The sequence below is a fragment of the Ptychodera flava genome, chromosome 10 (assembly GCF_041260155.1).
Source record: "Ptychodera flava strain L36383 chromosome 10, AS_Pfla_20210202, whole genome shotgun sequence".
Lineage (NCBI taxonomy): Eukaryota > Metazoa > Hemichordata > Enteropneusta > Ptychoderidae > Ptychodera > Ptychodera flava.
The window spans coordinates 18,098,704-18,125,876 of NC_091937.1; the positions used below are offsets into that span (position 1 = coordinate 18,098,704).

The following is a 27,173-nucleotide window of genomic DNA, read 5'->3' on the forward strand; positions in this document are numbered from 1 at the left end:
TTTACATCCTTTGTCGGCGTAATTTAAATGGGCGGGATGGTCATCAAAGCTAATTGAAGGCATTTAGAGTTCGTTAAATGTAAGAAGAGGGCCGGTCATCCAGGATGCTACGTTAACAAAGTACATGCTTGGCGGAAAGGCCTCTTTTTTGTGAATCAGGAAAGTAAACTAACGTAACTAAAGGAGCGAAAGAAATTAGTTTGTTGTTATCAAAATAGAGTTATCCATGTTAAATTTTTTCGAATAGTTTTCCAGCTTGAGCATGAGTAGGTACGCTGCAGTGAAGATCGATCTCAATCGCAATGAAACGCTCAAAATTTGTATCAAAACATGTTCAATGGAATAAAGTCGTTTAATTCTTTGTCGGGGAAACCTGTGGGTGACAAATCGACAGAAGATGGAGAGCAACCCCGTTCGATGACAATGCACAGAAAACACATCATTAATAAATTATACTTTTCAGTTCATCTATTGTCCTTGTGTCTGAGATTGAAAGCCCACAAACGTGATTGGTTGACTAAGTGCGAAGTATCGTCAAGAAATTAAACAGTAAGCAATAATCAGTACAAATCACTCTCAGCTTCCTAAGCGAACGAGATACACGATGGATGTCACTAGGCCAGCCAAAATCAAGAAATTGCGAGTTGACATACGTCAGGAATTGTCAATCTTAAACGCCTTCGTCGTCCAACTCGATACATCGTGAAGTGTTTGGAGGAAGAAGAAAACATTATTGTTTCTCGACAGACCGTTAACCAGGTTTTCAAGCGATTTCTCACGAGGGGTCACGTTCATGACTTCCTACGACCAGGCCGTCCAAGAAACTATCAACTGAGACATTTGAATTTCATCGACACGCAGATGTATGCGAACCGAGAATTGACAGCGATCGAACTCAGACGAAGGTACTGTGAGGAGTTCCCCGACGCGCCGATGTCTGTAGCATCGATCAAGCGACTCCGTCGGAAGCTCGGATGGCGACGTGTACAAACGCGTTACGCCCAGCTTGTGCGCGTTGCTAACCGGCCTGTGAGAAAAGAATGGTGCCAGCGGATGATGGGACAGACGAGTCATTCGACGATGTAATTTTTACTGACGAAAGTAAAGTGGAGATTCAACAACACATGACGACGTCATTGCAAAAGTAGGAGAGCCGATCCAGAAGAAAGCAAGACCAAAACATCCATTTTCCGTGAGTACAATTTAACTTATTGTGAACCACTGTGTAATTTACCATTTACAGTGTATTACCGAACAGAACGGAGAAACGGAGACTCAACAATTGTTTAATGGTCGCTTGCTTGCCTATGACATGGCCATAATGGACAAGGCGCAACTATTACTTAGAGCCGGGCTTAGAGCACGTTTATATATTTATTTTCTGCAGTTATTCGTGTGGGCTGGTATATCCAGACGAGGAGCTACCAAGATTGGCATATTTAGTGGGATAATGAACAGTGAGAAGTACCAGGATCTGCTGAGGAGTATTTCATACCATTCGTGGAAACCACCTACCCCGAAGGTCATCGTCTGTTTCAGGACAATGACCCGAAGCACGTGAGTAGGTCTACAAGGGCATGGTACGAAGCCAACAACGTTAATCATTGGAAATCGCCAGCCGAATCACCGGTGAGTTTTTATGCTCAACTTTTCGTCGCGGATAATTAACCTTCATTTGACAACATTCCAATCGTCGTTTGCAAAAATTCGTTAAAATTTATATAGCATAGTAAAAGTCGCAAATTTGGCATAGTACGATAATACAATTACATCGTCAAAGGTTCGTTGTAAATTATTCACAGAAGTGTCAAAGGGTTCCACCTATGCAAATAATCACTATCACCTATCGTAGGCTTGCGGTACTGGACCGTTCCCTTTAATCGTGCTATACAATGTTGTTAACTAGAGTTGACTGGAAATGTTACATAAACATCTTCCCTTTTTTTGCAGGATCTTAACCCAATTGAGAATCTGTGGGGAACGATGAAAGGATATCTACGCCAGAAAGTGAAGCCATCAAACAAAGAAGAACTGATTGCCGTCATTCGCCAGTTTTGGTCCACTGTCACCCGGAGATGTGCAGCCGTTACATCAATCACATATACAGAGTGATGCCAGTGGTGATTGCGCGAGATGGACAAGCTTCGGGGTTGTAAAAGCTTTCGTTTTCAAGAATTTTGTTTGTGTTGTTTTATACGCTTTTCTGTAAGTAATACGCTGTATGTTTTCTTTGAAATAAAAGTATGCAATTGCTAATATTACTTACCTCAAGTTTTCTATCAAATGTTAGTCTGAGTGTCCATGTCCTGTTCCACAGCACAGAAATAATTTTTATTAACGTCGAACTTTATTGGTTTTGACACACATAAAGAATTACAAAAGCGTATTTTTTCTATGTCAACAACTTCCAAGGGTGACCGATTTTCTTCTATTGTAATTGGGCCTAAAACACTAGAAACGAAAGCTCCTTTATGTTTCCGCCTTTAGAACTTCAGGATGGGAACAGTTTTTAATGAGAGACTTTATAGACATACATGACGCCACTCAGAGCAAATGTACGTAAACAGCAGACATTGTCCTCGGCCTATTATTCATTAGCGATAGCGTCTACGCACTAATCAGGCGATGGGTCACAAAGGTCATCGAAGTATGCAACAATTTACAGTAAAGATTCGCGTCGGCATGATTGTTTAAATAATTGCGATCACGTTGCTGGTGTATACTATCAAGTTCGGAAACACTTTTAAAGTAATAAAAATATTTTTTTTACAAAAATAATTCCGTAATTTTTTGAAGGAATCATAAATCCATGAACTTAACGTTTCGAATCTGCAACTGGGTTATTGTTTAGATGAACTCAACCACGCTGAAACGGGGTACTGTTAACATTGGCGGCATTTTCCCCACTGCCAACTTCAGTCATAACTTCAGTGCAATAGGTAGGCTTAACGAAAGAACGATGTCGCTTCTAGCATCAACGTGTCAGCCGTGATCCACGGATACATCAGCACCGGTCAACAGTCAATGGTCTAAACGTCGCATGGTCGCTATGGAAACCAGCAGTTTCCAAGAATAGCAGGCGAATTCCTCGAAGCATTATGCTCCCATGGGACTTTGTCGGACCACGGTCCCACAGAGGGCTTTCAATTCGACAAAATGGAATTATTCACGTTTTTTATCTGTCACTTCTGAATGTCAAATACATGTTGACTACGAAATTAGTTCAGTCAAGTCACGTCAATTTGTAAATTTTGGTACATTTACATTTCAATGTATGTTTGACTCGTCATGAAACAAAGGTCGCAGTTCTGGTCCAAGGACGTTCACGGAGGAGACACTTTCGACTGGAGTCTACCCCGAAAATGTTTAATATTTTTTAGAGCCGATAGACGCAAGTTGCTGTGAAGACCAGCAGCCCAAAACTGACAGAAATAGTCTGAGATTTAGTTCTTTAGTATGTATCGCATCGATATAACTTTCAAAAAAAAAAATGTTATGCTTTTAACTTTCTACAAACTGTGCAGGGACGGTACATCGTAATACAATACAGGACCTGTATAAATGTTTAGAACTTCTGTCGTCATATTTCCCGGTCGGATAAAGCCGCCTGCTTTAATTCACTGAAACCTAGAATTGTATTTTACACGATGACTACAGAGGCAGATTCGGGCTTAGCGGTAGCCATATTTGCTTGGAAATGCCCGATCGGACAGGGCATGCAGTTTGCAATCTGGATACTTTCGCGACTTATAGGTCATTTTGGAACTGGGTTTTCTCGTTTCACATTCTGGCATCTCAGTGCCCACTTTAGTCGTAGAGTGTACTACTGACCCTCTTTAAACACAGTGCATGCGTGATGGCTCAGATATTTTTGAAAACAGACACGCACCGGACAGACCGCGGATGTATTTTTGTACATCAATGGACCACGGTCCCTCTACAAAACTCGGACTTGGCATCTCAGCAAAATGGTTCGCCGATTCGGCTACCTTCGAAACTTCAGTCCGATTTTTTTTTTGCGACAAACACGGCAGAATTAGCACGAAAAATCAGTAAGCCAATGAAAACACTTGCATTTTCCTACGACATCACCGCTGACTTTACTTCAGTATGATAGTGACTCGATATTGCTAACTGCAGTGTCTACTATAGACAGTCGGATCCAGAGCAAAGTCGTTCGTGTAATCGTAAAAAGTTCAGAACAAAAAATACAAGCTGTTGATTTCAAAAACACATTTTATTTCGATGCTAGTTGTTACTTCCTGGTCGCTCTCGTTTCCTTACCTGTGTAAAAAGGATGCGTTGTTTTAAATACAACAAATTGACCGGGCAACAATGCAAAACTTGTTATTCTTCACCCTCCCTAATATAAAATAGTTTACAATACGGTGCTTCTATGTATCAGGTTTCGTCATCATGCTTTCATGTACGATGTCTACTCTACGGCAAATGACGGACGAATTCATTCAGAAAATTCCCCTGGCATATTGCATAACAATGTGGTCTGTGCCTGTGATATTACTAATACTGTGTCATGAACTTTATTTATTGTAAATGGCCACAATAATGTTCACTTGTTGCAATTTTTCACAAAGCACGTCCAACCATAGTCTACACGTCCGCCCGTCCGTGTTCCAACCTTAGACCACGATCCGTCAAATGCCAGCACAATGACAGGTTCTGCGTGGACTGTACTGTATGTGTTACCGGCTATTGTTCTATGCTCCGCGCCGTGCGTTAGACTAATGAGGTCCGTTCTGCGCCACTGTGCGCCACAATGCGTTACTGTGCGTTGGCGACCAATTCACACCTTTCAGAACGCGGCGTTAACCCTGCGTTGGTGCTGCGTTAGCGCTGCGTTCGCGAATCGGAAAGTGAGTTTTAAGGTGGACTGTAGCAGCCACAACGTATTCAAAACAGCGTGCACCATCGTTAATCACGCCGGTTCTGTCACTTTTAACGTATTAAAATAACCCTTAGATCGGTCAGACTATCGAAGTATTCAGTCATTTAAATATCTAGCCTTTAAACAAAATAATTCGTTGCTTTGTCGTAAGTCAACCGATGATCGACGGCCGAGTTCCTGGGCATGCAACTGACAGACTAAAATGATGGCGTTGGACTTTGCCCAGAGCTTGAATGAGCATGCGTGAAAAAGTTTCAAGATCCCCAGTTTGTATACTCCGGTCCGTGTATGGTTTGGGTAGTTTCGAGACACCCAAACAATGCAAATGTGTTACGACGGTACGATGCGATGCGGCTTGCGGGCAGCTACGATTGCCAACTACAAATAGTTTACTGATTGTTCTCAGCTGGGAAAGAAACTAGGTTTAAAATATCTTATGAAAAAAAAGGAAATAAGGAAACCACCGAGAAGAGAACAAAGACAGACGAACCACGGTCTAGACCATGGTCGAACAAATATCAGCAAGGTTTTTGTCTGTGCATGGAAGTATAAAATGTGAGACTACAGATAAGTCGGTTGATCATAGATTTGTCTTATCGACGAACTGCTCTTTTGATTTTTCACTGAGTTTGCGAATTTAACTAATTTTCAAAACCTAAGCAATTTTTTAATACCAATAGTTTTCTTTGATACTTTATGGACAATGCTTTGCATAGTCAGGCAATCACTGTAATTTTATCCAGATCACCAGATAACGGTATAAAGCAGTTTTTAAATCATGTAAAAAATAAAAAAGAGGAACAATTATGGACAATGGTTAGACTTTGATGATTTTTTCATAACATGTTGTGCAAGTTTTGTTTCAAGAACTCTATTTGTTGTTTGTGTCATAATAAAGGTTAAAAATAAACAAAAGTTTTTTGTCCCTGTCTATAAAGAGAGGGGTCAATTTATTCACCAGTATTCATGAAATTTGGATCTGAACGGAGTTAAGACCAATTTTTGTTTAATAAATATTTTTTTAATTGAAGGACAGACAACTTTCACAAAGGACCTAGAGTTTTACCGTGCTCCTGGTCATTATTATCTGCAGCTATAAAATTGGCAGAAAATGTGCTCAGCAGTTTATCTGTCAAGGAATTAAAGTGTATGTACAACAGCCCTGGCCCGGCCCTGGCCAAACATTAATATAATAAAGTACAAACGTTATTGAAAATAGGGTTTGTGCAATTTGTATGTGAAATTGATTTGTTGGGTGTGGCTAATAAAAATTGCTTGTGGCTAAAAAAAATTTGATCATTTTAGCCACATTAACAGACTGTGGCTACAATGAAAAAATTCGCAGCGCCAACACTGCATAGGGGCAGTAAATGATTGTATTGTGATTCCTTTTATTGGTACCAACAAATGATATAACAGTGTTCTCCCTAGGATCAAGGGCAAGCATGTCGGAAATTTGCATAAAATTTACATGATAATTTGCATACATTAACATATATTTGAATACATACACACACATAAACAGTCACTGCAAATTCATGAAATTGTAGTCATTTAACATGCGTTTTATTTACTTACACACACTGCTGCATGAACATACATATCAGGGGAATAAACAATTACAACTGCAATAAATTCATGCATGAATTCAATTTACTTGGATTTTAATATCCATTTGATGGTGTTCAGTTTTGGACATGTTGTTCTTTCATCTGAAATGTACCATACCACACTCTCTGTCAGTGTGTGTTGAGTAATAAAAGATTGATTGATTGATTGATTGAAAACTGAACGGTCACATGTTGGTTTCTTCAGCAATCAACTTCAGTTGTAAAAATTCAACTCGTACGCTCATTGCATGGAGAAACGTTTGCGATGAAACATTGCGTCACTTGTTTACGAAATTATACAGAGCAACGAAAGCCATACAATCAGGGCTGTGTACCCCAGCAAGTTTTTGAGCACATGATTAGGGTCACGGTCCCAATGATAGAGGGACTGTTACGGTTTACCATAACAGAAAATTCAGACGTATTTACAAGAATGATAGTCACCAAAATTTATGAAACCCCTGTCGTTTTAGTAACTTGCCTCCTTAGCGAACCTGAAACGAGACCTGCACTTGAAAACAGCACGAAACGCTCAAAGCCCACACATCGACCGCCATCTTGGAAATCGCCTGACCTGTTTACGTCACATGGCACTGTAGACATCATTTCGCGACTAAAATGTTAATCCAAACTCATATTTTTAAAAACTTTGCGCGAAATAAAAAAAAGATTACAAGAATGCAAAAGAACGATTGCACGGTTAGCCAAAAAACTTGTAAAATTACAGTGACCCCAACATCGAGAAACTAGGTCAAGTCAGCGCAGCGTAATATGACGCACACGTAACATGTGCAGCCCACGGACTCTACCGTTCTCCTGCTCTGATACTTTCACCGTTTGTCTCAACAACAAGAACAGAAAAATAATTAAAATACAAATGCACATTCGTAATACTGCCATGGAGAGTTCATGTAGACTAACCGTCATCAGGTATAGACGCCTTATAAACCTTTCTTGAGGGTCGCAATTTTGACCGATAGCTTTGACCACCAGCATTTTCACGGCGTCGACGTCACTGTTATCCCCCCACGTAACTTGATAAACGGCCATTGACACGACGCTCGATCAACATGATCAAAGTCGCGGCCACACCGATGTGCCGCTCGGCCGGTGTTTTTCAACACCTTTGTACGTGTCAATTGATTTAATGTAAACTCGTCAATCAACACGAAAAAGTCTATTCAGGACTAAAAACGATGTTGATAAGGCTAGTTTTGGAAGATGTCCCATGCCAATGAATACACTGAGCCGTCAAGTGGGGCTGTCAATCAAGGGTGTCGGAAAAAATCTGAAGCGTCACGGCATTGTAGCAAGCGTCACGGCGATCAAGGCAAGCGTCACGGAGACGTGATGCTTGAAGGGCCTAGGGAGAACACTGATATATACCAACTGAACAAAAAAATAGACTGAAGAGATACAAAACCATTATGGACCAACTGATATAACTCCTTTCACAAGCCATAAATTTATCTGCAGTTCAGACACTAAAATATGGCGTCAGAATTCTTAAATAGCTGTGTGATGTGCCTAGAATAATTACGGCTAGTCTGATGTCTGACACAAATTTAAGCCCTATTACAAAATGTCTCCTATGACTTAAAGACACTTGAAATGTCAAATACTATGTCAATACTGCAATATTATATATATAGCCCAAACATGGGACTATGTGCCCGAGGGTAGGTGACCATTTGCCCGACGTAAGGAGGGCAAATGGTCTCCTGCCCCGAGGGTACATAGTCCCTTGTTTGGGCTATAATATTTTTATTACATGCCTCTCTTACTCAGTTTGCACCAAAAATATTTACGTTTATTGGCAAATCATAGTCAAATGCTTTATTTTCATTTTAGACGAAAAACGGTTAAAAATAGAACGATTTTCATCATCAAATGGCGCATTGATATATTTAAACTACTGTTATGCGGTTTATCAATATTTTATGCGAAATTTTCCAAAAACCGGATTTTCTGTGCAAAACATACAATTTCAAGACTTTATGTCGAAAAGTTTCAAATTGAAAATAGTTCCGGTTCACTTTCAGTCCAGTGATGACTATGCGGCCCGCGACGTCATCGGCGAGTTACCATTGAATCCTATGGAGGCGCGCGACGTCGGATATACGAGGCATGTAATAATGTATGATATTGGAGTTTTTACTTCCAAGTTCAGGGTAAAAGATAGTGGATGAAATGGACAGAAACTATAGAAAAGACCTGTATATATACATGTACACCACGCTTATTTTTTCAGGGTGAAAGTTTAACTACCTTTTGTCATTATTTTTGTCAGTGTTGCATAAAATGACAGTTTGGATGTAATTCCTATTTCCTTGAAATACCTCAATCAATTTGTCAACAAAGCAATAACATTACTGTAATCGAGAAAAGCATGATTTCTGATGTCTACGAAAAGAATATTCTAACATCAATCATGAACTTTGGTGTATACAGTATTAGTATAGCCAAGTTGTGCATAACATTCCTCATACTAAAACTTGACAATGTCCTTTAGTTCATGTGAATTTAAGAATGTATTTAACTTTATTATTGTCCGAAGAAATTCCCAGTGTCATGCCAAGTGCTTAAAAACGTACTGAATTTTGGAGAATTAATCATATTGATAGAGGAAAACGGCGCGTCTTAGATCAGTTATGTGTGTTTTATAATCGTTCCTTTTCAATATTTTCATAGAACAGATAAAGATATACTATAATTTAAGCAGTGTTCTCCCCCGAAATTTCTGAAACAGGGTCGACAAACTTGCATAACAATAACTATGTAAATTTTATGTTAATTATGCAATACACATGTCACTCCATAGCATCAGAAAAAATCCCACAATAAAAGGATAAAGTAAAATCTTTTGTGCACTTTAAGCACTTCATATATTACATCCATATTTTCATTCAAAGTCTTCCAGTTCTCTCTAGAATAACATTCAAAATCAGACGTTTTATGTGATCCTCTGTTACGACCGGTACGTGTTTGTCTGTAGCCAGATTGCGTCCATGGCAAAACAGTTCGTTACACGGACAAGTTCATACGGGACTGAATATTAGTCAGAGGAGCATGCCTGCAGAGAAATATGTTGACTTTAAAACTCAATTCATAATAAAGAGAAGCCCGAAAATATTGATACCGGGTATTTTCAAGAACAAGATTTGAAATTGCATCGACTTCTACTTCGACAAACGTACGAAACTTCGACAACTGCGCGGCGTCGGCCGTAGCCATGCATTGTGTGTGTGGAGCACGCTTGAACACACGCGACCTTTGAACCTATACTGTATATCCTAACCGTACATACATAGCTGCTGTATTCAGATGATCACACGAATGATTATTTTAACTCATGTAGTTCCTTTTTATTTCATTTCATGGTGCCCTGAATATTGTAAAACGGGTCGTGGGTTTTGAAACTGGATCAAGTGAAATTGTTTCTCAAAGTCAATCGAACGAATCCATGCAAGTTACGAATGCGTGACACGAGGTGACACACATGGCTTCAACGTCATGTGGACGTACACAGATCTGGAAATGGCTAACTCGGACACGCAACGATATGAACACGCGGCAGTACCATACATTTTTGCATCTGAATTTTGTCTCAACCAATCGTACGATTTCAGCCACTTCTGATCGAAATCACTTTCCTGACCTTCGGATTCTTACCAGAGCGAGACATGGGTGGCAACAGCAGTTCAACCATATTGCCTAGTATAGATGCTTTGACTGAGTGCCCGCTGGCAAAGATGTAACACCGAGCCTTTCGTAGAGTCATGGATGTAATTTTCAATTTGTACATCCATGGTTGAGTATACTCCATGTCCGTTATGTTATATAAAATGGCCGTTGTCTGTACGATTGGCAGCGTAACACATTTCATGCTTTTTGAATTTAAGTTTCATCCGTCTTAGCCAATGTTCATTTGCACTACGGCCGCCCCATTTATTCTCCTCACAGACAAGCGCGACTTTGGGTGCTTTGCACCCGATAACCCTGCCTCATTGTGTGTAAAACACCTAAAGCATCGACATGAAAGGAGAACAGTCTAACCATTTCACACATTTTGGCAATGGAATAAACCTTTTAATCATCTGGCACGTCGTGTTATCGCCACATTAGAACCGTTTCACACTTGAACTCGTTTCACACAAAATCGCCGCCGAGAAACAATAGATCTTCAGCCACATTGAAAGAGAATCGGCGGACACGAAACAGGATCGGCTTGAAAAAATAAAGGATCGGGCGAAAAAATAAAGGATCGGGGCGATCCTGTTAAACTGATTTAAGAGATGGTACTATATCCTCTCATATTAACCTTTTTACTTCTAGTTCCCTGTGAACAGATCTACATTCACCATTGATAACATGATGGTAAAAGGGTCAAAGACATTTCATAGTGAATGATCACCTGTATTTTCATCTGATGGGATCCACTTCAGCAGAAGAAAGCAGTTGTTGTTTGAAATCTATTATGGATAACGTTATGCAATCCCTGTGCAAGGTTGTTGCTATAATGCATCTAGGTCATCAATATGGAGCATGGCTACATGTATTTAATGTTGTGGCTGTCAAAACAAGCTTGTGTTGCTGTGACCTTGAATCATTCACTGTTTCTACTCCACTCTGTGTGTCGGAAATTCCATTTGATTTTATTAGTCCTCTTGAATGCCTATAATGAATCTGAATTGGGTATTTCCTGAGAAGTTGAATTTCCCACCATTTCAGTTATATCTTTGGTAGGTCAACAAAATTCAACTGACAAAGAAAAACTGAGAAAGTCTGATACAGATTCAGATTCAGAAAACTTTATCATCTCCTCTAGAGAAATTTACATGTGGTTCTTAACACCAAATACACAACACACAATAAATACACTTACACACAAAGGTAAAGAACTGAGACTGGACATACCCTAATTTGACTTAAATTGAAATTGAATTCGGAATAAAACTCAGCTTCGTTCTCACAGCTTGACACTTTGGATCGGAACTGAACTGTAATTCAGAGCCACTGATGACCTACTTTCCAGAGTATGGGTGTGGGCCAATTTAAGTCAACAAATCTGTTTTTGTGTCCATTATATATAGTACATTTGAGTCATTGACCCTACAACCTTTTTAAACCATTGAAATATGCTGTCATAGCAAGCCTCTTTGAAAGGATGGTCAGTGTTTTTGCTAAGGGCAGTAAGCAGGTAAATATTACTGGGATTCCCCAGTCATTTTACCAGGGTTCCGCTTGGTATACCAATGCAGTCATGTATGAAACAGCAGAAATGTTGCCAGGGTTTGAAAGCCATATACTGGCGTGTTCCCCAACCTTCGCAAAAACACCAACGGTATTATCTAAAATTGTACAACCATCTCAGAGAAGTAATTCCATTTTTTTATGGTTAAACAAACTAACATAAATTATCTGTCATAGAGTTTTTAGCCTTTTGAGTGCTGTAATTTTTCCCGCCAAAATTCTAATGCAACATTTGACCAATGTTTATGAATTTTTCAGCAATTCTTATGATGATTTTGGACTAAATGGACATAACTCTTACATGTAAATAGCTACAGCTTTTGAGCAAAATTTTTGTTAAAGTCTGAAAAATTGTCTGGATTTGCAAAAAGCATTGCATGTCTAGGTTTATATTCTATAAAGGCGTCAAAAATTGACTTTGGCACTCAAAGGGTTAAAGGGGAAATTTACCCAGACTTTCTTAGGTAATCAGGTCGTTATTTAGTGAAAAATAAACAAAATAGCGTTGGTTTCATTCACTTTCACTTGCGCGTATTAGCGCAGTGGCCACAAGCTGAACGCACGGAAACCGGAAGTGACGTATCAAACTTACTAGTCACAGCGGGTTCAAAGCGAGGTCACTTATGACCAAGCTCTTCTACGCGCTTCTACGCCAAGTAGAGTACGCGTACGCTGTACGCAAACCTCAGCGCTCGACTAATGGCGAAGATAATTGGTAATAACTTCAAACCTGAACGAGCAATCGATGATCCAAGACTGACATCGTCAGAAAGTTACAGCGACTCGAGTTCGGAAAAGTGACTATTCTAGCTCCGATGACGAAGTTCAAATTACTCTCGGCGATCAATCATGCTGTCATTGTCAGCCCAATTGCTGTGAAATCATGCCGACACCAAAGTAATGCCAATGCTCTAAAGAGATCGACATTTATTCTAAAAGTGCGAGCATTTTTAATGTGTTACAGAACACCTCGATGTAGCCATGATAAGTCTAGAACCAGCGGTCCTGTCTACAGCGTTCCGTCTCTAGTGCCTAAGCGTACGCACAGTCCACAAGCAAAGCACTTGGGGCTGGATATGCCCCGGGCAGTTTTCTTTTAGGCTATTAGTTCAGTAGTTGGACTTGCAACTTTCGGTATAAGCAGTCCTTCTCAAAGTGGTATTCGCTGAAAACTTTATTTCTGCTCGACTTTAACATCGACACCGAGTGCTTGGCCCCTATATTCTGTAGCCATTCTATACACTGTAAGTGTGCAGCTTACAGTTACACACGTCGACTGCTTCAATGACCAAGTTTACGACGTCACTTCCGGTATTTTAGTACACCGCTGTTTGTTAGCCAGTGAGTGAAAGTGAATAAAATCGACTCGAAAGCCTTTCAATGACCATATCAGTTTAATGTGCAAAATTAATTTTCAGGGTAAATTTCCCCTTTAAGGACTACAGAGGATCTGACATAACCATTTTCTCCTGGTTTCTCACACAAAGGGGGAATGCTATGCTATGCTCCTCTCCTTGAAAATTTAGAGGGAGTAGGCTCTGGGGGGTTTAGATTCTGGTGGAAACACTGCCTAATTGGGTAGTTTTCATGTAAAATAAGTGGTTAAGCTGGTTAAGCTTGATAGTTTTTGCATTGTTGTTAGACTCCTGACCTTTGACCTTTACATTGCAGTTGTACCGCACATCACAGATGCCATACAAGAATGGGTAGAAAGGGTTGCCAAGATTCCAGTGGATGGAGATAATTATGAACCTGAAGTCTGTATCATTGAGGTTAGTCATTGAAAAACAGACCCATTCTTTCAGTCCCATGGTGACTTGCAATCATTAAGTATTAGTTGATTTTACGTGCATTGATTGTATTTCTGTACCTCTGTCGAATATTGATCAGAATGACAAATTAGTAAAGATTTCCAAATAATAATATACACATTTTTTTAACAAAAAGAAAGAAACAATTAATGATGTATTGATTGATGGCTTGATTGATCAATTTACATTCACTCTATTTATACAGTTTTTACTGGTATGTTAAGAACTGTACAAAATAAAATATTTTCACAACAGAAGAATATGCAAATTATATATTGTTATGTAAATTGACCACCTTTGTTTTTTCACAACTCTGGAGAACACTGTACAACGAATAAAAGTCCTCTGTACATGCTTTGGAGACTATTTGTAAGCCCTTTTCCATTTTAGCTTGGTGGAACAATTGGAGATATCGAGGGTATGCCCTTTGTTGAAGCCTTCAGACAGTTCCAGTTCAGGGTGAAAAGAGAAAACTTTTGTTGCATCCACGTCAGCTTGGTGCCACAGCCTAGCTCCACTGGAGAACAGAAAACCAAACCAACACAAGCCAGCGTCAGAGAACTCCGAGGGCTTGGTCTGTCACCGGATCTGGTGTGTATTTTATCCCTTTCCTTGAATGCATACCTTCAGTCAAAATTTTTCCGCGCAATTTATGTAACAAAGTCACAAGTTTGTAAACCTTATACTTATTTAACAGAAGTCATTTGTTTTTGCGAGGAATTCTTTCAAACAGACATAATATCTTGGGAAAAAGAAGAAGTGACATTTAATAAAAATACTATAAAACATTTATAGATCTTCAATATTGATTTTCTTCAATATATCACAATGGAGTTCCTCAAGGCTCTGTTCTTGGGCCTATCTTGTTCACAATTTATAAATCACCACTTTGCAGCATCATTCGAAGATATAACATAGTTTCATCTCTGTGCAGATGACTCCCAGCTATATCTTTCTTTCAGACTACAGAATATCAATATGAGCACATTAAAAATGGAAAATGCGATCGCAGAATGGATAAGATGGAATTAGTCTTTTTCGTTTCGCAAGCAAACCTTCGCAAATGAACATACCATCGTTGCGAATAGACGGCTGTACGATCGTTCCGACAACATGTGCCAGGAACCTTGGCGCTCTCTTTGACATCACAAAGAGTATGAACAACCACGTAATTGCAGTTTGTAAATCATCAGCGCCATACAGAAATATTTAACAGAAGACGCAACAAAGCAGTTAGTTCATGCATTCGTAATATCCAGACTGGATTACGCTGACAGTCTACTTTATGGTATGACCAAGTTAAATATGCAGAAGCTTCAACTCGCCCAGAACACTGCAGCTCGTGTGATTACAAAAGTAAAAAAAAAACTGACCACATTACTGATGCTGTTATCAAACTTCACTGGCTGCCTGTCCATAAACACATTGAATTTAAATTGCAGTACCACACGCGTTTCAGATCCTGCGCAGTGCTGCTCCATTATACCTCTGCAATCTAATTACATGCTACAAACCTAATCACTGTCTTCGTTCCTAAAGTTTTATCCAAGTCCTCTGGAAATCGAGCCTTCTGTTCTGCTGCCCTATCCTATGGAACGAGCTTCCACTTGCAATTAAAACCTGCAAGTCGCTTGACATTTTTAACAAGAAGTTAAAAACTCACATTTTTAGGCGTGCTTATAGCCTGTGATGTTTTTGTATACTGTGTACCAGTTTTTTAGCTGATATTTGGTATGTATATAAATACCAAAAAGAGCTTATATGGTGAGTCGGTGGCATCTGTATGTCTGTCTGTATGTATGTATATGTGTGTGGATGTATGTCCATCACACGCAAAAGCTCCCAAACAGCTGCACCTACCATCACAGTGTTTGGTGTACAGGTAGATCCAGGGGTTGAGATATATTACGTTGTTGAAATGAGCATGTCAGTGTCAAAAATATGCAAATGAGGTAAGAAAAAGGGGGAAATCCTGCAAATGTGCAGGAGTGGTGGCATTAACTGAAACAGCCCACACAGCTGAATTGGACATTCTGTAATCTCTAACCTATTTTTATGCAGTGTACCTATTATGTGTAGGAGTGGTGGCAGTGACTGAAACAGGCTACTTCACTGACCTTGAATCCTTTCCTGTCATTGTTCATGAACTGATACATATCGGCAGACCTGCTGAAACCATGAAGGACTGTGTTGAAACATTCCTCTGCTAAGCCTGTTCCTAAAGTTGACATCCAATACCTAAAGTTTCAGACCTTATTTACTTTTGTCATTCTTGTTCTTGATGGACCAATTCAAACCAAATATCAGCACACTGTCCTTGACGGTACAGTATTTTTATTTGTTTTTATTAGTGTTGTTATTTTTTTCCCCACAATTTTTAGCTTGGTTACATTCTTTTTTTTCCTTTTATGCGTTTATCCTTTTATCAATTTTAATGATCTTTTATTTTTTTTGTTTTTATTGTTTTCTATCACGCGCCTATGAGCACTCTTGTGGATATATGGCGCTATATAAGTACTTAATTATTATTATTATTATTATAATTATTATTATTATTCGGTCACTATATATTGAAAGTGGAGAGCACTCATGCAAATTAGGAGCAGAAAATGCCAGTAAATAGGCTGAGCACATTATAATAAACAACGGTACACCAAAGTTTGCAGCATGGGTACTGTTTTCAGTAACCTGTGCCACGACGAAAATGGTAAAGATGGTTTCAAATTGCAAAGTTTTGACTGTATTCAACCCAACTGGTGACTTTCTAGGAACTTGCCAAGTTACCACAGGGATTCAGGTCTTAAAGGCATAGAGGATTTGAAGTTCAACTGCTCTACGCACCAAACACATTGTCCTCAAACTCTTGAATATTTTAATCAGTTTAGAATTTCTTAAAAATTGCATACAAAAATTTTTAGATAGCAAGAATAAAAACGGAACTGCCGTCAGTTTCTGTTGTAGATTTGTAAAAGTATTTCTTTTCTTGTGCTGTTCTGCCCAGATTGTCTGCAGAAGCCAAAATCCTGTCGCAAAGACTGTCAAAGAGAAGATCTCACTGTTTTGCCATGTGGATCCAGAACAGGTCATCTGTATCCATGACTGCACGTCAATCTACCGTGTACCCATGATGCTCTTTGAGCAGAACGTGCTACCTTTCTTCAACCAGAGGCTGAACCTAAATTACCCAGAGAAGCCAAGGCGTACACTTGCAAAATGGAAAGAACTGGCTGAAAGGTAAGGGCTTCAACAGTCAAATTTCTAGTCTGTTGCCAATCATGGTACAAACCTATTGTTTTCTGTGGAAAATGTACTTGTGCAGTGAAAAATAGGTGTGAAAGGATAAACCCTTCACCTGCCACAGTGTAGACCAAAGCCATTGTTTTCTACATCTAGGTTGGACATTGGTACATGGGTAGTTCACCCAAGTACACTGTAAACAGGTCAACATTCCCCATTGATATTAACTAGTTTGAACCAAGCTGTTGTGGTGAAGAGGGTAAAGAATGCATTTGGCCTGAAAATATGCTTCCAGGTTTCCAGTGAAATTGTTTATCTTTTCATATTAACTAGGGGATTTTTGGAAGAATTTGTGTTTAGCCTAAAAAAGTGACTTTGTATGATTTAGCTGTTTTGACTGTATTACTATTTGAGAACAGTTACTGTATAATATACTGTGCTGCTAGATTGCTGTCAAAATCATGTAGACTGAAATGTGCAATTTAAACGGCCAGAATAAGAGTGAATATTGTCATAACACAGTCAAAGATCACAGCTGATTTTCTTTTTGCAAGAAAAGGAATGGCACTGTGAAGAAGAATATTTCTCTGCATAATTTATCAATTACATTTTGTTTTTTTTTCAGACATGACAGAATGTTAAAAGAAGTGACCATTGCGCTGGTTGGCAAGTACACCAAGTTAGAAGACTCATACATCTCTGTCATCAAAGCGTTGAAACATTCTGCCATCGCCTGCAACCACAGATTGAATCTTAAGGTGTGTAATATGGTTGTTCAATGAACGATTTTGCAACTAATACACTTATGGGGGGGGGGGGGGGGGGGGGGGGGTGGCAACAGGGGAAATTGATCGCAAATCATATCTTGGGACATGACAATTTGACCACTATGATACACGTCTTGTGTAGAATTTTGACTGATACCAAGTCCTAAATTGTCTACATGTAACCTCTATTTTCCCACATCTTGGGTATTTGACATATTTTTGTAGCCTGTGGGTGGGGGATTTGACATGGCTGGTGAAAACTTGTCAGATTCACCTGTTAGGCCCGCACTCCCTGGTGGAAAAAATCGATAGGCGCATAAGCATTTTCATGAAGAAATGGATGAGTAAAAAGCTCTCAAATATTAGGTAGGTCACTGTTAAGTCTGACTTTGTGTATGACTTTGTGTCAGTTTGTTTGTAAATTTTTTTCGAAACTACCATTTTTTGGTCGTTTTACTTTTCATGGCAAAAATTTGACCTAACATTAACTAAGAAAGTGACAAACTGAAGTACAGTGCATATCAACTTAAGATGTATGATGTGTAGGCAGATGTGATTAGTATCTCATTTTCTTCAAATTTCTGTTGATTTTTTCAGTATATTGAAGCAGCTGATCTGGAGAAGTGCACACAAGAGACAGATCCGGTCAGATATCACGAAGCATGGCAACAACTGTGTAGCAGCAAGTAAGTCTCCATGGCAAAGCATAGTAATGACTTTTAATTCTAACCAAATATAGGAAACTTTTCAGGGACTCCGTTATTTTTATCACCATTTTCAAACACCATGTGGACTGCATTTGATGACACAGTGTGTGTGACTGGTTGACCTTATTGCCTAACGGATCAATAACCTCAACCCTGTATGGAAAAATTCACTTGGTTTTCAGTTAACAGTAATTCTGCGTAGATGTTATTTTGCAATTGTTTTAATCTTCTTATAGGAAAAATTAAGATAACTGACTCATATTTCACATTTTTTGTTATCTGAACATGACCAAGCTCGTTTCCAGTGTATGTACAACCGAAAAGGAATTATGAAGCTGCATACCACTTCTATTCTTTAAAATCCTATGCATACATATTGCTGCGTGGATCTCTGTGAAATTTGTAGTAGTTTATCAGTTTTCTGTTTGACTGTAACTGTCCCATGTTCAGAATCTATATTCCTGGTTTGTGTATTCCTACTTTCAGCGGAGTACTTGTTCCCGGTGGATTTGGTGTGCGTGGTACGGAGGGCAAAGTAGCAGCAGCACACTGGGCAAGGGTCAACAAGAAACCATACCTAGGTAAAATGTAAAGTATTTCTCTCATGAAACTATGGCCTTGCAGAGATAATATCAGGCTGAATAAAGTATTGTGCACCCACAGACACCCCACTTCAAATTTGTTTGTCCAGTATTCAGTATCACTTCCCCATTAGCCAAGTAATCAGTAAAAAGCAGTTTTGAGCCAAAACTATATGTAATTTAACCCACCTAGATTGGTCTGTCATAGCAGCTATAAAAAATCATGCTTACGGTGTCTCTGTTTTCAGGGGCCTTCAAATGTTCAATATTTGTTAAAATGCACCATGTGGGACATATTATACTTCACTAGTTCAAGGCAACTTGACCAGATTGTGGCATGCAAACTTGGCAGGGGTTAAAACTGTTGCTGTGACTACGATTGCAGTGAAACTATAATCTAAGAACTATCAAACCCAGGTCTAGATTCAAGCAACAATGTATAGTTTTCTGTGGAATTACAGGTGTTTGTTTAGGACTCCAGACAGCTGTGATAGAGTTTTCAAGGCATGTCCTTGGATGGGAAGGTGCTCACTCCACAGAATTTGAACCTGACACAAAACATCCAGTGGTAAGTCAACTTGATTTCCTAAGTTGTAATTGCAACAATGATGAGAAAAGCAGTTGGATCTTTAAATTTCATTGCATATTTTCAGAACACTAAAAGCAAGTATTTCAAAGGTGTGTTTCAGGCGTCAGATTGTCTTGCCAGGAAATTTACTTACTAGATTACAATTTCAATGGAAAACATATGGATATGACACCTTCATAATGCTCTTATAGACGAGAACAAACTTGATCCCTTAGATCGATTCCCCTACCTTTAAGTGCTGCTACCTTTTCCTTAACATATTTTCAGTGTTTAAATTTTAGCAGAAGGAATAACATAGTGTTGATTTTCCCTCTCAGATCATTGAGATGCCGGAACACAATCCGGGACAGATGGGTGGAACAATGAGACTCGGCAAAAGGAGAACCATCTTTAAAGACAAACTTTCTGTTCTCAGTAAGTGACTCAGAAAAGTAAACAAAAATGTGCTACAATAAATGGTGATCGGTGTTTTGAAACATTCAGTCCAAGTAAAAAAAAATTGTAACTTTGTTTCCAGTTTTGAATCACTTGTCTCTTTATAAGCGATTTGTATATCTTTTGTCATTGTACATTATCAAAAGCAGTCGCTTGATGTACTTCCTGAAAGCATGTTGGACAATCCAGCGTTTGGCTAATGAATCAGAGCATGTGTGTCAGAGGTACATTGTTATCATTGGTAGTTGAACTTTCAAGTCTTGATAAGAATCCAGTCACCAATAATTATAACATCTCATTGATTCACTCACAAAAGCTAAATACTGTGCTGTGAGGTGACGACCATGAAACTAGTTAATGCAGAGAACTAAAACTGAAATGAAATATCAAGAGTTTATGTTTGCTTGGCTGAAAGTGAATAAAACGTTCACTGAATCATTTATTCTCTGACATTTCAATCCTCTTTGCATTCACTGTATTGCAGAGCGTCTCTATGGAAATCCAGAGTATGTTGAAGAAAGGCATAGACACAGATATGAGGTGAGTGATAACAATGTGAAATTTCAGATTTGCAGTTATACCGAGATAAAAATGACAAGTTTTATCATAGCTGTTGTTGATGTGCATTCTAAAACCCCACGACATTGCTCTTTTCCATGGTTTGTTGTGGCGCTATCAAGAATGCTAGAGTAAATTGTGGATATCTAATGTACTAGGTGTAAACACGTAGCCTCGTGCAATTTCACCCCTCAAACATAATTGGTTCTAGTGACATCAAACCATGTTTTGTTACTTTGTATGGACTTACCTGTATTATAACATCTAATAATCAGTGACATCTGAAACATACTTTTCACGTCTTCCATGAAAAAAGATGCTGTGTAGATGAATGAAGTAAACTCTGCTAAGCTGGTTTGATATTTTCCCTATTTCCCATTTCCAATTTTGGCCAGCTATCACAAAAAAGTTTTATATGAGATCCATAAACAAGCTGAGAATTGCCAGTTAAATAGACTTTAATTTTGGTGAATTGTTACTGTAATAATGAACACTTTGTTGAGTTCAGATTATTATGAGATCATGACTTTAAAATATATGGAAATGGTGGTCTGTCCTTATGAAGCTTTGTAACCATAATGCAATACTCAAGAACCAAGCAATGCTGGTATGTCATGCGTCTTCTGTCCAACAGGTGAATCCAAAGCTAGTGAGTCAGTTTGAAGAAAAGGGGATGAAGTTTGTCGGCCATGATGTAGAAGGTGAAAGAATGGAAATCATGGAGCTGAATGGTGAGTCTTTGTTTTCCCATGATGCAACATTCAAGATGGTTCTCTCAGTGATTTGTTCCCTCTTTCAATCAGTAATAAACTCACCTTAGTGCTCTTCATGTATACACAAACTTATAAATAATAAGGTGTAAGTTCTTAGACATATCCCTGCACCTGAATCCAGCAGAGCACACAAATTATGATAAAATCACAAAACAACTGTGCTGACATTGTCTATTTAATTGTGTTGTGTTTTCTAGTCTATTTCATTGTTGTGTTTTCTCAACAATTCGGCTACAAACTGATGATGATTGAAAGGAATAGCAAAGATATCAGGAAACCAGGATAAAATCATCGTAATAATAGTATGGCGTTTTGTTGAATTATTGGTGTCCAGGGCATTGATATTTCATAAAAGTCTTGCTAAAAATTCAAATATGTATTTTTGAATATTAATAATAGCTTGTTTAAAGCCCCCACTCAATTATCAGATTTATCTAATATAAATATTTCCTTGATAAAGTATTCAATGGAAAACAAAAGAATGACAGACTGTTAATGGGCTGTTGACACATTCGCTAATGCAAGAACCAGGGATTGAGAAGGGCGCCTTTAAGTAATTCATAATCAACCATATCGTAATATTGTAAACTTTCATTTCCAGATCATCCATATTTTGTTGGAGTTCAGTACCATCCAGAATACATCTCAAGACCAATGAAACCCTCCCCACCATACCTTGGTCTGATTCTAGCTTCCATCGGCAAACTTCATTCTTACATTTCGCGTGGTAACCGACTTTCTCCACGCAGTACGTTCAGTGAAACAGACTCTGAGGATGATGAAGTTTCTGAACTTGCTTCCAATCTGACGGATTGTGTCTTTGGCCGAGATACATAGAAATTTATGTACAAATGCAGCAAAAGTAAGCATCGTAAACACCTCACTGAACAATGGCAACTGTACCTTTCTTCACAATGTCAGTTAATATGAATATTCATACATATGGTGCAAGCTGTATTAATTATTTGAAAAGTTTTTCTTTGGACAACAACAAAACTAGCCACATTTGTATTCCAATGCTTGTTCTGCCAACTTGAAATATGGTGAAAAGTAACCCCATCATTAAAGCCAGTGTATGACCATGACATTAACACTACATTTTACTGTCTGTCTGGCAAAAGGAAGTGTTGTTCTCATTGTAAGTTCCTCAATAACTGATCAGGTAGAATGTACAGGATAAATAACCTTCTTTCTACCATCTGAAGAAACTGAGTTGCAAATGTTGATATTTGTCTGTCAGCCATACTGTGTTCACCGGGCATTGTTTGAAATGATACTTTGTATTATTCAGCACAAATTTTTTGTATGCAGTTTGTATCTGGCATGTGTATATTTTGGCAAAATTTATTTTTGTCTTTCACAAAACTAGAGGAGGATTGAAGTGGGTACTTGTCAGCCTTCCACATCTTAAGGAGATCACCCATTGACCATCGATTATTTTTATAATTTTCAAAGTGAGGCTATGGCCTATAGTTTTATGTTTAGAGCAATATTCTAACTAATAGGAGGAATGGAGGTGATAGAGCATCCAACAAAATGTGTAACAAAGGGTCAAAAGACAAAAAATAAATTGTTAAGAGAAGTTTACCAACTTTTCGCAACAACTGCATTATTAAATGAAATTTTTTTACAAAGAAATAAAGTATACAATTACTAGTGTCTCACATATTTTCAATGTTGCATTCTTTGAATTCTCTTTTTTGCAAGTAGTCATTTTTGAATTTCCATTGTTGTACATCAAAGTGTTTGAAAGAAACGCTCAAAGGAAAATGTAATTATCTTTGATTAACTTTGTAGTCATAATTTTTCAAAGATATTGTACCTTCTAACTTTAGTTGAACTCGTACAGTGTCCCCATTACATGTAAAATCATCACTTTCATACCAATTGGTTCATACTGTGAATTTCTTTTTGTGATCTGCACGACATTCTATCCAAATGTAATTACCTGTGATTTGAAGGGAACTGCCCAACTACTCTTATGAAACAATTATTTGAAAGTCATTGTTCCAGATTCTCAAATATCTGTCAGTAACTTGCAGGGTATTATATCAGTGTTTAATCTTTGATAAGAATGGCATTAGATGTGACTGCTCAAATTACTCTCAGTCACTTGTGGGATGTTGTACTTCAATGGGTTAATCTATGATTTGCAAGGCATTATATCAGAATGTTTAAATCACTTATTTGAAAGGGATTCAGAATGTTCAAATCAAAATTATTTGAAAGGTGCAATATCAAACTTTTCAAATCTAAAAGGCATTACACCTGATGGTTCAAATCATTGGTTAGAAAGGCATGTAGTCTTCATGTTCAATTAATTTCTGTAATTTCAAAGGCTATGTCATAGGATGTTCTAATCACTTTTAGTGACTTTTAAGGAAAGGCATTGGAATCAGAATAGTTTCATGTTGAGAAGTCAAACACAAATTTCCAAAAGCTTAACAGTGATGCTTTGGTAATTGGAATTTATTGTCAAAAAAAAGTTTTGATTATGTAAAACAATATCAGTTACCATTTATTTAGAAGCTTAAAAAAACAACCTATTTCATGTTTCTGAATAATAATTGCCTATAGGTCAGGTACACCAAATTAGTGAATGTATGTGATTATTTGAAAGAAAAATGAAATGGGCTGGTCAATAAAAAGTAGTGTTTCTCCGAAGATATTTATCAAAGCCACAAACAATGCAGCACAAAGATTTTCTGCTTCAAAAATATTTATTCCCCTTTGAGATGGTTTGTAACTTTTTAAATTTTTGACCATGTTTTTTCGCAGTATATGGAATTTTCATAGATTGCAGTATGTAATAAAATATGTTGTGCACTATGAATCCACTCTCTGTGACTGCTTATTCAAGTAAACAAATCTGATGTGACCATGACATCGGGTAAAACATGTGGTTCCAAAAACCCACTATCCAGAGGCTTGGGCTAAACCATGGTGGTGAAAGGGTTAAGCTTGAAATTCAGCATTTAGCTTTACTGATATCTGTAACTGGTACTTTTGCTCTTTATCAACCAGGTGATATTTTCGGTGGTAAATGAAATAAGTCCACATTTAGTGTTTTTGTTCCCAAGTTAAAAATTGTTTCAGTGTTTCTCAGCTTTCTTTGTTTTAGGCATGTGATGGGATTCTTTGTTTTGCAGAAATGAAAAATAAACACAAGCAACAGGACAACACTGAAAACTGCCTCAGAATATGAAAGTGTTCAACAGTGTTGGTTGTGTCAATCATGACAAAGTGTACGATGCATACTGAAACGGGCTTTGAGGAGAAAATTTGTTGACTATGTTCAGTGATAGATTAGCATGAGGATTTTGCGATATATCCTAAAGTCGTCTGATTTTGTGAAAGATATACACGCCGTACGTGTACCTGTGATGGAGACAAACATGGTTTGATGTGGCATCCATTTGTTAAAGTTTTAAGTCAAATCCATTGATCTATTTTACATCAGGAATATTACTGAATAGGGTAAGATATTTCTGTCAACATTTTGTTGGGCAAACTTAATCCATTGCATGTCCATGACAACTTTTTCTTCATATGGCATAACCCAAGCTGGGGATAGAGAGATCTGAGAGGACCCAAAAAAGGAAGTGCATATTATATATGCAATTTTATTTTCATAGATTCTAAATATGCAAATATGCATGAATATAAAAACTTACAAATTGTTTCAAAAATACATCCAATTGTTGGACCTATCTCCTACAATAGCTCTAATTATAGTGAATGCCAGACCGGCAATTTTCAATCTTGCTATCAAAATCATAGTTGTAGGATGTCCACTCTTATAAAATATCATAAGCGAGCAGAAAATATAATTTATAAAGCACAAACATGTATAAATGAAATTTTTTTATGTTTTTACTTGTTCATTTGTTGGTCAAAGTTGTGAACTTTAGACCAAAAAATTTCGAATCTGTACATTCGATTCAGCTAATTAGTTAATGTATTTTTTTCTTTCTTCTGTAATGTTTGTTTTAATTTTCTCCAGAAATGTTCCTCTTCATTGATTGTAACCCAACTTGGCCACCATTGTTCCTTCAATAACGTCTTCATTGTTCTCTTTAAGAAAGATTCTTTTCTGGTCTTTCTTGGGAACTCAAGGTAAGTAGTGGTGTTTATGTGACATTTCAACATATTCGACATTTCGTCCTCTGGAACATGCTCCAGTATCAAAAATATAAGTCGGCCATACTCACTGTCTGGCAACATACATTTGTCAAAAGCACATTTCATTTCATGGTCACACCACTTGCTCTTCACAAAATTTTTTGAAACCACAAAAACAAATTTTTGACTCCTTTCCATTTCATCTTCGATGTTGTCTAGTATCCCTTTACCAAGTTCAAAATCTCTGTCGTGGATACACAACTTTAGAGGAGGATCAGTTTCTTCCAAAGTTGGCACTAGATATTTATACACCCAGTCGCTGTCCTCGCTGCTAAAACACACAAATGCATCATATCGCAAATCCTGTTCCTCGCCAATTAAATGGTTTTGTTGGTAATATGGCCTTTGTTTTAACATCCTGATGTCATGTTTCGTTCGACAAAGAAAAATCAAAGCAAAGATTCCCAGCAAAATGACAGGTATAACAATATATGCATAGGAGAAAGTATAGTCAGTTAAGTTTAACATAAGAAGTGGCTTTCCTCTGATATTCTGTGGCACAGCACACTGGTAGGTCTGCCAAGGCAGAGAGCCATCACTTGTAAAAGATACATTTATGCTAGATTTCATAAAGTCTTGCATTTCTGATAAATATGTACAATCAAATGGATTGTTTTCAAGATAAAGTTTGACAAGATATGTCAGTTTGCTGAAGGTAGACAGCTCCAATCTAAAAATGGCATTGTTACTGAGGTCAATTAATGTCAGATGTTTGTTGTGATCAAACAAATGCCTACTTATTGATGAAGAAGCAAATATGCCGTCAAATTGTTAAACCAGTCGTCTGAAGTGGTTATCCTTAAAATTTTTAATTGTTTTAGGTTCATAAAAGTACCGGAGGGTATTGACCAGATGTTATTATGAGATAGATCCAATTCTTCAAGATTTTCCAGATGCTTGAAACTCTCATCAGAAATGTCGACAATGTTGTTGTTTCCAAGATTAAGTTTCTTTAATTTTGAAAGGTAGAGAAGGGATTTGCTGTAAGGGTTTGTATCCAGTTATTACTAAGGTCAAGAGCGACAGTTGAAGGAGGTAGAAATGTTGGTATTTTCGTCAATTTCAAATTCGAGCAGTCAAATTCTCCTTGTTGATTGCCAGGTTGAGTCTTGCAATATCTGTAATCTTCTAGTGAAGTTTCTTGTTGAATTGCTGCAGCTGGTAGTACAACAACGGTCAGTGTTAGAATGGCAAGAACATGAACCTCAAGTACTTGGTAGTATATAACCATAAGCACAGATCATATAAAAATATGATACAAAACTATTCAGAAATAAAAAAGTTTTAAAAATATTCAAATTACTTAAAGTAATTGAAAAAAATCAATGTCACCGTCAAATTGTTAAATTGTTGTAGGAGTTTTATTTAAAAGACAGTCATGAACACAATAGATTCTAAAATAAGGGACATGAAAAGTAAAAAAAAGATAACTGTTGTCACACTTACATGGTATCAATTTGATTTTTGTCAAAAGGCAGCCATGAACACAATTGATTATAATACGAGGGACATGAAACAATGCATATTTGAAAATTATAAAACTGTTTCTGTGTTGTCAGAAGGGCCCTAAAAATAAGTAATATTTACATTGTTTGTATTTACATAAAAGTACATAATCAGTTTCACAAATGTTCGAAAAGGTTCTGTAGTCATGATTCGTTACGCACTTTTACATTTGCTTTCAAACCATCTTATTGAAAAAATGCAAACAAGATACAGCTCATTATGCTTTAACACTTTAATAAATTTATTTTTCATTCATTT

General features: G+C 37.7%; 2 protein-coding genes across 2 annotated transcripts in view; one reads left to right on the forward strand and one right to left on the reverse strand.

Annotated features, from left to right (window-relative positions):
- The window catches only part of LOC139142160 (CTP synthase 1-like), a 35,852-nt gene extending 11,792 nt beyond the window's left edge, over window positions 1-24,060 (forward strand). Inside the window, exons 4-15 of the mRNA XM_070712013.1 lie at window positions 13,441-13,541; window positions 13,971-14,171; window positions 16,582-16,814; window positions 17,443-17,575; window positions 18,182-18,270; window positions 18,778-18,872; window positions 19,334-19,440; window positions 19,779-19,875; window positions 20,381-20,436; window positions 21,089-21,185; window positions 21,829-23,304; window positions 23,385-24,060. Coding sequence (XP_070568114.1) covers window positions 13,441-13,541; window positions 13,971-14,171; window positions 16,582-16,814; window positions 17,443-17,575; window positions 18,182-18,270; window positions 18,778-18,872; window positions 19,334-19,440; window positions 19,779-19,875; window positions 20,381-20,436; window positions 21,089-21,185; window positions 21,829-22,064 — 1,445 coding nt within the window. The 3' untranslated portion in view covers window positions 22,065-23,304; window positions 23,385-24,060. The remainder of the gene's footprint in view (window positions 1-13,440; window positions 13,542-13,970; window positions 14,172-16,581; window positions 16,815-17,442; window positions 17,576-18,181; window positions 18,271-18,777; window positions 18,873-19,333; window positions 19,441-19,778; window positions 19,876-20,380; window positions 20,437-21,088; window positions 21,186-21,828; window positions 23,305-23,384) is intronic.
- The window catches only part of LOC139142158 (biotin--protein ligase-like), a 635,662-nt gene that overhangs the window by 416,949 nt on the left and 191,540 nt on the right, over window positions 1-27,173 (reverse strand). The window lies entirely within an intron of this gene.